The 17,880-nt window shown below is 41.1% G+C and overlaps 1 protein-coding gene across 5 annotated transcripts in view; it reads right to left on the reverse strand.

The window, feature by feature from the left end:
* Positions 1–1,981: 1,981 nt before the first annotated feature.
* The window catches only part of Lsm14a (LSM14A mRNA processing body assembly factor), a 46,464-nt gene continuing 30,565 nt past the window's right edge, over positions 1,982–17,880 (reverse strand). For 2 of the 5 annotated variants that reach the window (XM_021167867.2, XM_029479450.1), the window contains exons 5-11: positions 14,692–14,868; positions 14,369–14,431; positions 10,933–11,115; positions 10,658–10,829; positions 8,549–8,780; positions 5,009–5,065; positions 1,982–3,220 (exon numbers count right to left, since the gene is read on the reverse strand). In XM_021167867.2, the coding sequence (XP_021023526.1) occupies positions 5,042–5,065; positions 8,549–8,780; positions 10,658–10,829; positions 10,933–11,115; positions 14,369–14,431; positions 14,692–14,868 (851 nt within the window). In that variant the 3' untranslated portion in view covers positions 1,982–3,220; positions 5,009–5,041. The remainder of the gene's footprint in view (positions 3,221–5,008; positions 5,066–8,548; positions 8,781–10,657; positions 10,830–10,932; positions 11,116–14,368; positions 14,432–14,691; positions 14,869–17,880) is intronic. The other 3 variants (XM_029479449.1, XM_021167869.2, XM_021167868.2) reach the window with 3 other exon arrangements.

Raw genomic sequence — 17,880 nt, forward strand, 5'->3', positions numbered from 1 at the left:
AAATCTTAAAAAAAAAAAAAAAAAAAAAAAGACAGTTGTCACCATAAGGCCATGTGGCAGGCCCCCGCTTCTGACTCTGACTTTGATTTTTACCTGTTTTGCAGTGCTGGGATCAAATCCACAGCTATGTAGGTATGAGTCAAGTGTTCTGCTACTAAATTACACACTGCCAGCTCTTTCCCAAGACAGGGTCTCTCTGTGTAGCCATGACTATCCTGGAACTCACTCTGTAAACCAGGCTGGCCTCTAACTCGGGAGTCCTCCTGCTTCTGCCTCCCAAACTCTGGGATTAAAGGTATGTGCCCTGACTTGTGGCTTTGAAGTGCACAGTAACCAGTAAACCAAGCAGTGTCACCTAGGCTCCTGTTAACTCCCTCACCTTTATTACCACATACCATGACACACTCCAATGTTAGCAAACTTTAACACTCAATGCAGACATGGTACTGCATTAAAGAGCTTAAAATATGCCTCTTAGGAAAAGAAGTTGCTTCTCACTCTCCATATGCTGGAAACGCAGTGCTCTGAAGCAGCTTTTCTGGTAGATTACAGAATACGCTCATTTGCTATCTGCTAGGAACAAATCAAGTTTGCATTCAAAGCAGCAAACCCCAAAGGAAAGTAGAGCAATGTTTCTGTTTTGTCAGGTGTGGTGCCTAACATCTGCGATTCCAAGAAGGCAGAGTTTCAACGGCCATCAGAGACTCCTGTGAGAACCTGTTCATTGTGCTTTGTTAAAGGTCAGTTTCGATGTGCATATATATAGGATTTGGATTTGGAAGCAGGGTGAGGCTGGGAATTGTAGCTTTTCTAGTGTGGACTCTACAAAAGCTCTTAGAGGACTATCATGTGAGCCAATGTTGATGCTAGCTGATCAGTGTCCTGTGAGGCGTGGGAGTCCTAGGCCTCACTAGAAAACCTCTAAGGCACTCAGTACAGCGCATTGGAGCCTATTGTAAAAATGACACCAGCTGGGACAAGGAAGTAGCTTAGTTGATGCAGAGAGCTCTCCTATAGCATGCATGGAACCTTGGGTTCCACCCCTAGTGCTGCATTAACTGGGTGTAGTGGTGCAGGCCTTATGTTTCTGGGTGAGCTGCACACCACTCATCTGCAACCCACGTATCTCCTACATCTATCTGCCCATAGAGGTGCACTCTGAGTGGGGCGTTCCAGCGTGGTTTACCTGTGGCTGATTTTTTCCCCTCATGTCACAGATCCCAATTTGTGCGTGTCATATGCTCAGAGAGAAAGGGACTCCTAGCTTTCCTTGACCACGTACAAGAATGACTGAGCAGCTCCAGGGCAGACATTACCATCGCTGCATCTTACACGCAAGATGCTTTTCATTCTGTTCCCATGAAGAGAACGCCACTACCTATGAGAAAGAACTCTGAGAAGAGTTTTCATTGAAGAGTTTTATTCTGTTTTAGGATAAAAGCCTTGCGATTGGAAGATGCACAGTGGGGCCACACAAGCTGCCAGTTATTATTGGGACAATGCATGCCCCAGTCAGTGACCCAGGGGGCTGAGAAAGAGTGCAAGTTCACCCTGTACGAGCGTAGAGAACTGGGCTGGGACATCTCAGCCTACAAGTGTTAGCACAGCACGTGCTCTGATGCTTAACATGCCTAAACATGTGTTCAATCTCATGATCTGTGGACCCTACAAAAGGGTTAGCTGTTCACATGCAGGCGCACAGGAAACGACGGCTGTCAAGCTCTGGATCTCAACAATGAAACCAAATTATAAGATATTTTCTTGTTGCTCTATACAAAAGATATAAAATTTAAAAATAATCAGCCATCCTTAAGCAGTCCAATTCTCCTACAGTGCAGTTTCACATGCCTTTATCATTACTGAATGTTTTAGTGAGAAAGTTAACAAAAACCAAAATAGTTAAAAATATTGAAATCTTTGGATCCCTTTATTCCATGGCCTTTATTAAAAACACAAAGTGGCCAGATCTTTTTCACTATAGTTTAAATATCAAAAAAGATTTATTAGTAATTTACAGTTAGCAACAACCGTGTACAGAGTCATTAGAAGGCCACAGGCCTGCATACTATGTTAGCGATGTTTTACAGGTGCCAGAGGATTCTGAAAACTCCATCTTTTTGACATAAAACAGGAGTCAGCGTTACCACAACAGAATACCAGGCATAGCAGGAGGAATGGGTCAACTGATATATTGAGTTTTAATGTCTTAAAAAGGTTACTTATTTGAAAATACAGCGAGGTACACTCTCATCTATGATTATTTACATTCATACACTTAAAAGATCTGTTGTTTGAACAAATCCTGTGATTTGCTACAAAACGAAGTCCATACACTATGCATGAATAATTTATGCTTTTTAGATAATGGAATAAAGTTATCAAATCTTCACTTTAGTCCAAACATTACAAAGGAAATCAAAAACCTTAAGCCTGGAAAGCAAGGGGAAAGACCCACCCATATCCCTGCTCCTCAGCACACTGACTTCTGCAAGGACACGTATGTTTGCTGACTTTAAAACGTTTATTCTTTAAAAAATTAGTTGCTTTTTATACAGCTATACAAAGTTCTTAATGTTTCTTTGGCAATGGAATATAATGGAATTTTACAACTATATAAAAAAGTTACCTTTGCCTAAGAAACAGTATTTACCTGTGTGTACATAGTTGACTGACAAAATTCTCTACCATCCAGCACCCTAATTAAGTGTCGAAATAAGCTACCTCATATTATAGGATCTCCAAAAAGAAAGAGAAAGACACGCACTTACACCCACGCACACACACATACACACACACACGCACGCACAAAACCTTCTGTGGCTCAAAACACAGTATCACGGCCTATCTGCAGGCAACTCGAAGTAATTGCCGAATACAATTAATTAGTGATAAGAAAACCCTTTCAGTGATGAAAAAATACTTAGCAGTTCCATTTAGCTGGCTTTAGTTCAACTCTAAACAAGGAATCACAACCATCTGCTACTCCACATACACTTATACTTGTGTTTTAAGACGAGCCTTCCTGCCCCAAAGCAACTGCAGTGTAGCTTTGAAATGAAGCAGAAAACAGACAAAACCCAGTGCTGGTGACAGACAAGACAGCAACTTCACTTCTTCATTCTTCACAAAGACTGAAAGCACTTTCCAGGACCATGAAGAGCTAGGAGTCACCTATTTTCAAAGACTTGTTTGTAGACTATGCAGCAACTTTGTTGTCTTTCTAAAAAGGAAAAGAAGTATTAGTTCATGTTCCAAGCCATGGCTCTTCCTTAGTCTGCTTAAGTTTACTTAGGTTACCTTAATACACCCTTCCTCTTATTTCACAGAAAAAATTCTGTCCTACTGGTTCTTGGGCAGCACTGCTCTAATGTCCACATTCAACTCTCTGGCCTATCAAGCAGGCACGCCACTCTGCAATACGGGGAGACCTTGCTACCTCTGGTTGCCCCAACATTATAAACACAACAGATACATGAGCTTTCACATGGTCACTCAAAAACTCTTTTGAAACAAGTTTCATAAAACCCCTAGATCTTGACCCCTTTTACCAAGCAATGCAACACCCAGAAGGTACAGTAGTATCTCTCCCTAAAGTCGCATGGCAGCAGAAAGCAGCACTGGACTTGAAATATATTTTAAAAAGAACAACTTTAAAATGTATTTAATTTGTTTTGCTTTTATTATCTGTGTGTATGTCCCTGTTTTCGAAGAGGCCAGAAGAAGGTACTGGATCCCTGGAGGTGCAGGTGGTATAAGAGATCCGAGCAATCCAATACGAGTCCTGGAACCCACACTTGGGTCTTCTGCAAGAGCAGCAAGCACTCTGAACTATTAAACTTTATCTCTAGCTCCTCACAATACTTCCTCCTAAAGGGTTAAGATGCATCTTACTGCGCAGAGCCTTAACCTAGCATGCAGGAAGCCCTTGGCTTTATCTCCACCATCATGTAAGTTGTGGTGGCGCATGCCTCTATGGACATGTAGTCAAGAGAAAAATTCAGTCATCCTTTGTTACACAGCAAGCTCTAGGCCATTTTAAGCCATATAAGATCAGGCCTAAAAAAAAAAAAAAATCTTTGTAAGCTAATAAAAATTAAAAACAAAACTCTTAAATTTGAAATAAGTTTGAAAAACAATTTTAACTAGGAAAATTAAACACCATAACCAGTAAGAAATACAAACTAGCTATGAAGGAGGTTCCAGTGAGATCAACCCTAAACTCAAAGTTTACTTTGTAGCCAGGGACTTCTGTTTCCTCTTAGACACACAGTTACTACATAGTCCATTCATTCCCTTTATCTTTTCAGGTGTGGATAAAAACTACACATGTGTGTTTATGTGTCTACGTGTGTAGGAAACATGTTGAAATCTCTTTGTACTTATGCTCTTTAGGGTCTAACCCACAGAGTATAATAACTATCTGCATACTAGTCACACTGCATGGCTGTATTACAAGTTATCTGCAGGTTAGATACAGCTTAGCCTGTGGAGCATAAGTGAAGCTCCACGTTCAATCCCTAGCTCCCACAAACAGGTAAGAGGATATGATGGGTTCTATGTAAATACAATATCAAGGGACTTGAGCATGAATGGATTTTGGGATTTTTTTGGAGCCAAGCCCCCTTATACACAGAATGATGGCCATACCTATTTTTTTTTCCCCCAGAGACAGGGTTTTTCTGTGTAACTGCCCTGGCTGACCTGGAATTCAGAGATTCTCCTGCCTCTGACTCTCAACTGTTGGGATTAAAGGTTGTACAACCACACCCTGTACCACATCTAATTTTTACAGATGTACATCCCAGTTACAGGAGGTCAGCTACTTCCTAGTTGAAAAACTTCCTCTGAGGGTACAATACCAAACTGTGTGTTCTGTTACTTTAAACTGAAACACACATGGCAAAGTACAAGCTGGTATAGAAACAAGTACCAAACTAAAGATAGCCCTCTGTCCCCACCAGACCAACCTTCACACCTCCCAATTTCTTTCTTTCTTTTCTTTTTTTACCTTTCAGAAAGCAGTATGACCAATCCAGACCTTTTAGGGTCCAAAAGCCGTGGTTTTCTGAAAGGTTAAAAAAAAAGATAGGAGAAAGACAGGGAGAGAAAGCGGGTAAGGGAGGGAGAAGAAAATAAAAGGGGAAGGAAAGAGACTGAGTCATTTCAGATTCTTCCCACACCTGCCCAAGTTAAAACAAAAACAAAAACAAAAAAAACCCCATATATATCATTTGTCTCTCTGTGTATGCATGCCTGTGGAAGCCAGAGGACTGCCTGGCACTGGAGTTACAGGCAGATATGACATGGGTGTTGGTAACCAAACACGGGTCCCTGGTAAGTGTAGCAAGCACTTTTGGCCACTGAGTCACCTCCAGTCTCCATTCCAAATTCCTCATTGTCTCAGGATCTCTGACTGAATATAAGACTCAAATGTATAGTCTCACCCACCACAGTCACTGAAACTACTTAACAGTAGCATATGAGAAAGAAGTTGACTACACTCATATCCCAATCCAGACATCCCCTTTCTTACTGACACTCACACCAGCCAGTGCTCATACACTAAACCAGCTGATCTTAGTAAGGCTGCCCAGAGCAGCAACTTCCACTCTGGGGGTTTAGCAGGACATAATGCTTTAGAAATGAGTTCAGTGCTCCAGGGCAAAGCCCGATTGTCTGTTTACAGGATTGAGGCTGGGGTGAGAATGAATACTTTAGCAGCACGGGCTTAGGGTCCTGAACTGAGAAGAGGAAGACCTGAGCAGCAGCACTCAACTGTCTTTACTTCCCAGCTGCTGATGGTGTGTGAGCAGCCTCCTCAAGCACCCACTGCTGTGCCTTCCCTCCCTGGGTGGGTCGTTCCCTGGAACCCTTCCTGTCATAAACTACTTGTCAGGAATTTCATCTGTGGGCGTCATATAGTTGGCATTCCAAATGAATGGATGTAGTGAGGTGGTCACGTATGAATGGTTTACCCAGAACAACCCAGAAAAGGGGCAAGGTCAGTCTAAGGGCACAAAGTAGGTGGGACCCAAGAAATATACAGCAGAAGCAATATGTAAGACAAAACAACAAGTAGGCAAGCTCACAGAAGAGGGAGTGAAAGTATCAGAGCAAGAAAGCACACATGGGTGACTATGAGCACACCAGCATACACACCGCAGCTCACGCTCACCTTCTCTCTCAAGAAAACGGAAGACTGGGGTATAGCACAGCTGAAAGAGTGCTTGCCTAGCATTCGTGAGCCCCTGAGCTCAATCCCTATTACACAAAACTCAGGTATGGTGGCCCACACCTATAATTCCAGCACTTGGGGAGGCAGAGGCAAGAAGATCAGAAGTTCATGATCACCTTCAACTACACAGAAATTTGAGGCCAGCCTTGGCTACTGGGATTCTGACTCTGTGTGTAAGATACCTTCTACCAATCCCTAAACATTCTAGGCAGCATTAGGTGGAAGGAAGGAAGCAAGGAAGGAAGGGAGGGAGGAAGTTGTAAGTTAGAAACTAAGAAAAAAAAAAAAAAAAAAAAAAAAAAAACTCGAGATAAGAATATTGTGGGCACTCAAAAAGGCACAAGGCTCCAAAGGGTGGCCCCACTGTCAACAGGACTAGACACAATACTAGATTTCTGATGAGGAGAGAGAAACAGATCATGAAACGACATATAGGATGTTTCAGACAAAANAAAAAAAAAAAAAAAAAAAAAACAACAAAACTCTAGATAAGAATATTGTGGGCACTCAAAAAGGCACAAGGCTCCAGAGGGTGGCCCCACTGTCAACAGGACTAGACACAATACTAGATTTCTGATGAGGAGAGAGAAACAGATCATGAAACGACATATAGGATGTTTCAGACAAAATCGAAGAGTATTAAAGAAATTAAGGCTAGACAGTGTCATACAGCTTTAGTCCCAGAGTCTGGGGTCTGTGAGTTTGAGGCCAGCCTGGTCTACATAATGAGTTTCAGGACATCCAGGGCTACACAGGAAGACCCTGTCTCAAAAGGAAAAAGAGAGAAAGGAATGAAGGAAAGACAAACCTCAAGTCGGTGGCTAATCAGTGTCAAGTACTCCACAGAGGAACACGTGAGGAAGAGCTACCGAGCTATGCTGGGGTCACTGGTAACTCTTAAGGCACCAGATAAGCAACGGCAGTCCATGATGTGAGGAGCTCTGAGGTCTGAAGGGGTCTTGTAATTGTGTGGCTGGGCACAATATCCAAGGTATTAAAATCAACATAGCTGGTCCCAAAGCCATGAATACCAACGTCCTTCCACATAGACCCTCAACAATGGCTGGTTATAAAAACTGGACAACAAAACTTCTATCAGCAATTTTTTTGCAACTGTCTTTTGTTATTATCAGTGGCTCTCTGTATAACAGGATTTTGCCCTTTTCTATTTTCTTTCCTTGACAATAAACTAGGACCCTTTAATAAGATAGCTGCAATGCCTTCCTTATTAACTGGCCTCTTTCACTGGATAGACTGTACACAAAAACACTATGTAGAGCCACAGAGTTCTCCCACAGCTGTTGGTGAATGCTAATATACCCGATGGTTCTCGAGAGCATGCCTTACAAAGAAGACAGGAGCCAAGTGAGTTCCCTACAAACCTATATTAAGAGCAGTGACTCAAGAGCCAACCTGCTCGGCTCAGTACTCAGGGTCATCCCTCTCTGCTCCTGTGACCTTGGACAGGCTACTTAATATCTCTGTATCTGTTTCTTTGTAAAAGTTAGATAATAATAGAACCCATCTCACAGAGCTGACATGAGGCTTAAATGAGTTAGTGTGAAAACATTCAGCACCATGCCTGTTACTCACTGACTACTATGGGAACACCAATGCTCTCAGATGTATAGGTTTGCATTGCTTCCTCTGATGTTAAAGTGTAAAAATCTAGTAATATGAAATAAAGGCGATACTACAGTCATGTTTTATTATACAGCTTTAGTGGCCCTTAGAACGCACTTTGTAGACCAGGCTGGCCTCGAACTCAGAAATCCGCCTGCCTCTGCCTCCCAAGTGCTGGGATTAAAGGCATGCGCCACCACGCTTGGCATAGCAGATCATTCTTTTTTCTTGTGTGGAGGGAGTGTTTAAGAGATTTTTCTGGTTCATGATATCTAGACTCATGGCTCTAATAAAAAGACAAACCATCACCTTCCTATTCTTCCTTCCTTTGGCTGAAAGAGCAGTTAGGCTTCAGGCAGCACTCCAGCTACTGCTTAGTCCAATACGATTTAATTACTTAATATATTATTCTTTTTCTTTGAGACAAGTCTCATTATGTGGCTCTGGCTGTCTTGGAATTCAGAGATCCTCCAGTGCTGAGATTAAAGGCATGCATCACCCACACTCAGCTCTTTTCTATTCATTAGCCAAGAAATCACTGTCCTTTAAATTAAAATAAATAATCTAATCATGTATATTCTTCAAGAAGTTAAACGAAAAGTTATTCTAATGTTTTAAAAATAATTCTGCCATAATAGATAAAAGTAAAACGTTCTGCATGCCATCCCCACAGCATGCAGCTATACTTACCCTATATTCAAAATCTGCAAACTCCCTACCGCCACGAGCGCCTCTGAATCCAGCACGAAACCCTCGAGGGGCAGTGAAGGTTCCTCCTCGGCCACTACCACGCCCTCTGCCACCACGGAAGCCAAGGCCTCCTCTGCCTCGGTAGCCTCCACGGCCACGGTTTGGACGAAGCGGGATGCCAAAAGTTTCAGCATTTAACCTTCTTTCTTCAGCCCAAGTTGGTCTCCTTTCTCTGTTATGTAAGAGCAGAGGAACATTAGCACATCAACTCAAAAAGTGCATCTTTCAGCAAATCTATGCAGCCCCAATTCCTGATACATTTAATTGATTTCTCGAGCTCAATTGAAGAAATAAGAGCAGTCAATCTAGACTCTCCCAGCTTTCATGGTATGCAAGCTCTGTACACTCCTGCAGTATGTTTTCACATGACACAGAGGCTTGTTTCTTATACATACAATTGATAGATGCTAAAGAGCTGGGCAGTGGTGGCACACGCCTTTTATCCCAGTACTTGGGAGGCAGAGGCAAGCAGGTTTCTGAGTTCGAGGCTAGCCTGGTCTACAGAGTGAGTTCCAGGACAGCCAGGGCTACACAGAGAAACCCTGTCTCAAAAAAACAAAAACAAAAACAAACAAACAAACAAACAAACAAACAAAAAAGATGCTAAAGGCTTTCATATGAAGATAATTAAGACCCAAAGGACTTGTGATTGATTTCATTCAAGCCGCAGAAGAGAGGACAGAGCTGGTAGGAAAAGCCTTGGTAGAGATGGAGGTCCTAGTATCCTAGCTCAATCGCTGGACCTGATGAAATTAACCCAGCAAGTGCCTACACTGTTCCACCAATCATCCAGCCTACTAGCACTCAGGCCTCCCTATCCATATTTACACTGAAGCCAACAGTTGCCTCCATGGGGCTCTGAGCTGCAGTCAGGACAAAGGCAATGTGATTCGGGCAGCAGACTTCTGCAGCTCTTAGCTTAATGTGCTAAGTCATTTCTTTTTGACAATTAGAAATTTTCTGGATCTTCTTTTTTTTTTTTTTTTTTGGTTTTTCAAGACAGGGTTTCTCTGTGTAGTCCTGGTTGTCTTGGCACTCACTTTGTAGACCAGGCTGGCCTCAAACTCAGAAATCCGCCTGCCTCTGCCTCCCGAGTGCTGGGATTAAAGGCTTGCACCACCACGCCCGGCTTCTGGATCTTCTTTAACTGTATATGTCAGAGTTTTACTGTATGAGTCCATTCTGAAGAAGTATTTTCCACTTGGGTCTGGTTTCATTTGAATATAATATAGACAGATAATGGAAAGGTTTATGTTACACAAATGCTGTTTAACTAGTATCTAGGTGTGACTACATCTTTAAACAATAGTGTGTTTTTTGTTGTTTTTTTTTTTTTTTTTTTCAGGACAGGATCTCTCATAACCTAGGCTAGTCCTAGGTATAACCAAGGGTGACCCTAAACCCCTGTCCTCCTGACTCCATCTCCTACTCAAGTGCTGGAATTACAGGTAAAAGTCTATGATTCTTTTTCTTTTTTTGTGTCACTAGGATAAAACCCAGGCCTTGCATATGCTAGGCAAGTAGTCATCCATTGAACTACATCCCTAGCTTTCACTTTTTTTAAATTTACAACTTTTGGGCTGGTAAGATGGCTCTGTGGATAAAGACTCAAGCAAATTTCTGGGTTTCATCCCTGGAAAAACTACATGGTAGGAGGAGAAAACAGATTTCTCTAGGTTGTCCTCTGACTTTCACACCTACTCCATAGAATGCATGCACACAAACAGACAGAAAGAATCAAAAACTTTTAAATAGTAAATTTTTTTAGGAAACAAAAATAAACAAACACACACACATACACACAACAACTATGGGGCCTGGAGAGATGGCTCAATAGTTAAGAGCCCTGGCTCTTCCAGAGGATCTAGGTGAAATCCCAAGCTCCGACATGGCTGCTCACAACCATCTCCGCCTCCAATTCCAAGGGGTCTGATGACCTTTTCTGGTCTTGTGGGCACTATATGCACGGGTACATGAACAAACATGCAGACAAAACACCAAAACAATATACATAAAATATAACTGAATAAATCTTACAGAACCCAGTACCTATTATCATCACAAGAGATGTTGTCAAAGAAGGACTTGGTCTTGTCATAGTAGCAGTTGGGCCCAAGGGGGTCTTCCTCATCAGCATTCCCTTCACTGTTCTGAGTGTCGACTCCTGAGTCTCCTTTGTCTTCACCGTTTACAGGTTTCTCTTGTTTCTCAAGTTTATCTTCTAAGGAAAAACATGCAAGTTAAGACTTTACACATCTAAGTTGTAAACCATCTTTAACTCAAAGATCAAGTTAATCATTTCTGAGTAGAAAAATAAAATTTACCTTTTAATTTAAGTTTATTATGAAACTCTCTGTCAATTTCCTCCTTGTTAAATTGTGCATTTGCACTTTCAAAGTCAAAGTCTTTCTCAAATTTCATTGGACCATCTCGACGGATACCAAATCTTCCCCTGCCACCTCGATGACCCCCACGTCCTCTTCTTGGAGCAGAAGGAACTCCAGGAACTATATTAATAAAGAATATTTATAATAAGATTCAGTATGTATTAGCTGGTTTAGAATAATACTGTGGTCTTTGTATGAAATGATCTATAACATAAATGTTTAAACTCTATTTGTACAGTATACAAATAAGAAATGGGGGTGGAGCCAGGCGGTGGTGGCGCACGCCTTTAATCCCAGCACTCGGGAGGCAGAGGCAGGTGGATTTCTGAGTTTGAGGCCAGCCTGGTCTACAGAGTGAGTTCTAGGACAGCCAGGGCTGTACAGAGAAACCCTGTCTCGAAAAACCAAAAAAAAAAAAAGAAAAAGAAATCGGGGTGGGTTAGAGAGAGGGTTTGTGATTAAGGACATTGGCTGTTCTTGCAGAGAACCTGGGTTTAACTCTCAGCACTCACATGGTGGTTCACATTCAAAACTCCAGTTCTAGGGAGTGATTGATGCCTTCTTCTGACTCTGCTGAAACCAGGCACTTGCTCTACGCATACATATATGCAGGCAAAACATGCATTTTTTTTTTAAAGAAAAAAAAAATCTTAAAACAACAATCCCCAAGAAGATTGCTTAGCAGATAAAGGAGCTACGGTCAAGCCTGATAACCCAAGTATAATCTCTAGGACCCATATGGTGGAAAGAGCTGACTTCCACAGCTGTGTACATTGGCACATATACACAAATTAAAAACAAAACAAAGCACTTCTGCAAATCTTCTAACCTCTATAGGTGCAATATAGCACACATATGCATAAACACACACAGAGAACAAAAAGAATTAAGTTGCTAAAAGTTAGTATGCACGTGAAAAAAAGCAAAGAAGATTTTATGTAACTTTAATATAACTTTTATAGTTGTTTTTACGAAGAGCACAAAAAATAGATGTATAATCGACAGCTTTGAGGCCTTCTCCACTATATTTACCCAGGCTCTAGAAAGCTCTGTTCTTCTTTCTGCCCTATTCCCTCAAACCCAAGTGCCAGGTTCTTTGTGGAATGGGTAACAGGAAACAAGATGTACAATAAAAATGTAAGTGAACACTAATTAGCACAGACAGCAAGGAAGGGAGATGTTTTTCTTACAATTCAGATAAAACAACAGAGAAGCACCAGTCCTTACTGGCTCTAAGAACTTCCTGCTTTCAGTTTTTCCCTCTACCTGGCTCCATTTATTCAGGTTCCTGAATCTATGTCTTTCTATAACACCACCACAGGATTTCAGCCAATCATCTGAGATATAACAGTATAAAGTAGAAAAATTCATAGTGAAAACTTGTGACCCCACATATCCAACACATGTGTGTCTAAGAGTAAAATAACCCAGAATCTGGAGTAGTTCTTGGTGTGAGTTTAACTTAAAAACATGCAGAACACAAAGCAGGATTAATTTCACGAAGTACAAATTGAATAGTTATATGAATTGTGTAACATACTGACAAAAATCAGAAGTGACTACAGAGTAACAGGCTTGTGCTCATTGGTGAGGATGGCAAACTGCCTGACTTTGAGGATAAACCCACCTCGCAGCACGTCCAGACATGTCTAGGTAAGCAGGTATTTTTGTTTGTTTTTTGTTTTTTTGTTTTTCTGTATAGCCCTGCTGTCCTGGAACTCACTTTGTAGACCAGGCTGGCCTCGAACTCAGAAATCCGCCTGTCTCTGCCTCCTGAGTACTGGGATTAAAGGCGTGAGCCACAACGCCCGGCTGGTAAGCAGGTGTTTAACACACTCAATTTTATTACTAAAAGTAACTGAGTTACATGCCAGGAAACAGGGGCAGATTCACCTTAAAGTTCTACAAAAAGAACACCTATGTGTAAAATCCAAGGAGAAACTGCAAGAAAATTCACTGTTCTGTTAGTGACCCTTAGTGGTGGAGGAGGGTAGTGAAGCTTTTAGTTTATCTTTTGTTTCTGTGATAATGGAGACCTAAGGCCCCCTGTGATTAGGCAAGCATTCTAGCATTAAGTTTTATCTCTGACACTGGTGATGAGTTTTGGAGGATACTGTTAAGATAAATTTACTTATCATTTCACATATTATTAAATGATTTATTGTTTTTATTTACGTGTATGATGTGTATGTGCCTGCAGAGTCAGAAGAGGGTGCTGGATTCCCTAGATGTAGCTGGAGTTATGAGACCACCAGTTGTGGTGCTAGGAAGCAAACCCTGCTCCTCTGTAAGAGAAGCAAGAGCTCTGACTGCGGAGGCATCTGTACAGCCCCTTAGATAACGTCCACATGATAAAGTGTAGCAATGATTGTGGGAAGAGGCTTCCCTGTTTAAACTATACCAAGTACTCCACAACACACACACACATCTAAAACTACAAGGAAAGCAACAGGGACACAGGCAGTGAAGGAAGGAAAAGGCTCTTTTCAGCACTCAAACAAGTACAGGTAAAAAAGAACGCTTATACACTCATTTACAGGGGCTAGAGAGATGGCTCAGCAGCTAAGAGCACTGACTGTGCTTCCAAAGGTCCTGAGTTCAATTCCCAGCAACCACATGGTGGCTCTCAACCATCTGTAATGGGATCTGATGCCTTCTTTTTTTTCTTTTTTTTTTTTTAGTTTTTTTTTAAAGACTTATTTATTTCACCTATGTGAGTACACTGTTGCTGTCTTCAGACACACCAGAAGAGGGTACCCGCATGTGCACATACACAAGAACATGTACATCTACTCCAAACTCAAAGACAACTGTGTATTGTCAAGTACAATCCATTCCTGAAAAATAGTACTTCAGAAAAATTAACTACAGATATAACAATGAAAAGAAAAGCACATTGTGGTGTTACAGTTCATTCCAGCTTTGTTCCCAACAGTAACATTTGAACTACTGCACACCAGCAAACCTAGAGAGCACATACTGTCAGAGTTTAATTAACCAAACTATGGATCTTACTCAGATGTTACTAATTTCTGACAAGCATCTTCAGGCATGTATTTATGTTGAGGCCAGCAACAGTTTGCTACAAGAACAGACTTAAAACAAATCCATTCCCCTTGGGATCAGTCCTTTGAGGTTCACAACTCCTACCTTTTTTCTTTTTGTAGCAAGTATGCATTTTTGAAATAGTTCCTCTTATTGAGATCCAGGTAGCTGCTGGCTATGGTAACACATATCTTTAAATCCCAGCACTTGGAAGGCAAAGTTCCAAGGCAGCCAGAGCTACACAGTGAGGACCTGTCACAACCAACCAACCAACAACCAACTCCCTCAAATCAAACAAACCCAAACCAATTAGATCCAGGTAACTTACCTACTTGCCTCTTGTCATTTCTGAGTTGCTCATTTTCTGGCCTTGGGACTTTGTGTACTTCAGCTATAAAAAGATATACAAAGTAACAAATCAATAATATATAACCAAAAACGTTTATAACATTAGAATGGGGGAGATGAGAACACCTGCAATATCCATAACACACACACACACACACCACTTTGAATCAAATTTGAAAGACTGAACACTATTAAAATAAAGTTCAGCTTCAACCTGCTAGCACCATTCATATAAAGTAACACTCCTGGTGTCATGAGATGAGAATGATCACAGTGCAGGAACAGGAAACAGCTCAGTTCTACCTCGCCTGTGCTCTTGGTTGTCTATTGCTTTCTGGCTGGTAGGTGGCAAAGGCCTGGCTGGTACAGGGCTCCTTCTCCCAACAGGTGCTGGAGCAGGTAAGTGGGCCGAGGCGGTCTGTACTGCTTGTTCCATGGTTGGACTTTTTCTCAAAGGGTCTAACTGAGGGCTTGATCGACCTAAAATGTAACCAAAAGATAATAAACTACCCTAACCTGGGATTTCAAAACCATTTAGACCTTATAAAAGTAAGTATAGAATTTTATTCTGCCAATTTAAATCCTTAGCATAAAACTGAATTCATTTTATTAAACCAGTGTTTAAACCTGGTTATCTTCAATGGGCTGATTATTAAGCTAATGAAACAAAACCCCCACCACCACCCCCACCACCCCCAAAGTAACACTCCTGCATGACTTGAATATCAGCAGAGATCACAGAGCAGGCATGTCAAATGGAGGCTTTCTTTTCCTCTCCGTTTTGGAGAGAGAATCTCACATAGGCCTGTCTCCAACACCTAGGTGCTAGGATTCCAGTTACGCATGTCCGTGTCAATGACTAAGCAGAAAGGTCTGCTACAAGAATGTAAACAACAGTAAAGCAAGGCAGGTAGATTTTTTTTTTAAAAATAAGAATTATTATTATTATTTTTTAAAGATTTATTTATTTTATATGGGAGTACACTCACTATCTTCACACACACCAGAAGGTGGCATCAGACCCAATTACGGATGGTTGTGAGCCACCATGTGGTTGCTGGGAATTGAACTCAGGACCTCTGAAGAGCAGTCAGTGCTCTTAACCACTGAGCCATTTCTCCAGCCCAATAGATGATTTTTTTTTTTTTTTAAATTTAAGATGATGGGTTTTTACAAGCCTTACAAGTTTAGGTAATTAAATGTCAGAATTTTTAAAAAGCCAGAAAAAAAGGAAAAAAAAAAGCTTTCTGAGAATTGCAGGGTGGTCTCACCTCATTCCTAAGTTATCTTAACGGTCTCTTGCCATGTCTCTGTTTAGCATAAGTTTGACTTATCAAATTCCATTTTTCCTTCTATGAGGTCAGAATGACATTAAATACTCTACTCATGTTTTTTGTTCCTGTAGCATTTGCTCTATATTTCTAAAGATCTTAGATTTCATGATATTGTACTAAAATGGGGGATTTTTGCTTAAAAATTACGTTCATTTTAAAAAAGAAAATCCCCAGAAATGCTACAGTGCAGGTTCAGTCACCTGGGGAAAAGGGTGAATGCTGACCCACCTCTGGTTGTAGAGTACTCAGAATCCCAGGGACAATTCCCCAGGTACTCCAAGTATGCAATAACAATGTTTACATATTTCCAGACATTAATGGCAAGTTACTTTAGTGAAAAGCTTAGTTACCAGAGACACTGAAGATATACGGTACTATTAATAGAACCACTGTTGAGTTTTCTTTTTCTTTTTTTTATTGTTTTATCCTTTTTTTTTTAATTAGGTATTTTCCTCATTTACATTTCCAATGCTATCCCAAAAGCCCCCCATAACCTGCCCCCCACTCCCCTACCCACCCACTCTCACTTTTTGGCCCCGGCGTTCCCCTGTACTGGGGCATATAAAGTTTGCAAGTCCAATGGGCCTTTCTTTCCAGTAATGGCCGACTGGGCCATCTTTTGATACATATGCAGCTAGAGTCAAGAGCTCTGGGTACCAGTTAGTTCATAATGTTGTTCCACCTATAGGGTTGCAGATCCCTTTAGCTCCTTGGATACTTACTTTCTCTAGCTCCTCCATTGGGGGCCCTGTGATCCATCCAATAGCTGACTGTGAGCATCCACTTCTGTGTTTGCTAGGCCCCGGCGTAGTCTCACAAGAGACAGCTATATCAGGGTCCTTTCAGCAAAATCTTGCTGGTGTATGCAATGGTGTAAGTTTTCATTCTTTATGGCTATAATATTTTGGCTCATAAGAAACAGTTTATAATACTTATGAAGGGAGTGGTAAGAGATGTTTGAGATAGGTAATGGCTAAGCTCTCAGGCTGGCACTGAGTATCTGCACCCAAATGATCTTTCTGCCTCAGCTCCCGATATAGTTGCCTATGCAGCAGAGGTCACAGGCATATGCCATTGTGTACAGTTTTCAAAGAGTCAAGTTTATTAACTTTTTTACCCCCTTTAGACCAAGTTCTTGTTAAGTAGATACAGCTAGCTTTGAACCCACAATATTCCTGCCTCAGCTTTCCATACGCTGGGATTATAGGTGAAATCACAAGCAGCTTTGAGTGTTAAGATTGAGAAAAGCCTACTGCTGCAGCTCATTTTATAATATTCTAGCAAATGACCTTTCAGATTTATCTTTTATCATTGCTTTCCTGAGAAGAAAGCCTGTGACTCTGAAGTAGCGCAGCAGTAAACACAAGAGCATATAGAACGAGTTACTGACTCATCGGCTGCATATTCATTTTCTCTTTCCTAACAACTTACTAATCACGGTGTTAATTTTGCTACAAATAAACAAATCCAGAAATATCTTCAGAAAATGCAAAAAAACAAAAACAAAAACCCAACTCCTTGAGTGAAGATCACATTCTTATCATAGAGTTAAAAGGAAATCTAATGTGTTTGGTGTGAAAATCAGAAACTTTTTTTTGAGACAGTGTCTCACTGTGTGGCCCTCACTAGTCAGGAACTAACAGCTCCATAGCTTCTGCATCATCCAAAGTGCTGGGATTAAAGGTGTGTACCACCACTTCCAGCTTCATTTTTTTTGGGAAAAAACCTGTATTTTATTTTTATCCCATAATGTGTTTGTGTTGTGCACAATGCTTGAGAAGGCCAGAAGGTGTCAGATGCCCCTGGTGAAATTTCCTGTGGGGCTGAGCTATCTGATATAGGTACTTTGCAAGAGCTGTCCAGCCTCTGACATTCAAATATTTTAGTTGGTGAAATTTAAATAATTCTTAGGCTTTCTGTGTCACAGATTTATGTAAATATCCAATCAAAATTTAATAAAAATACTTCTGTTTTCAAGACTTCAGTATGAATGAAGGAATCCAGCCTTACTTTTATTTTTTTTATTTTTTTTTGTTTTTTTTTGTTTTTCGAGACAGGGTTTCTCTGTGTAGCCCTGGCTGTCCTGGCACTCACCCTGTAGACCAGGCTGGCCTCGAACTCAGAAATCCGCCTGCCTCTGCCTCCCAAGTGCTGGGAT

Source organism: Mus caroli, chromosome 7 (genome assembly GCF_900094665.2).
Source record: "Mus caroli chromosome 7, CAROLI_EIJ_v1.1, whole genome shotgun sequence".
Classification (NCBI taxonomy): domain Eukaryota; kingdom Metazoa; phylum Chordata; class Mammalia; order Rodentia; family Muridae; genus Mus; species Mus caroli.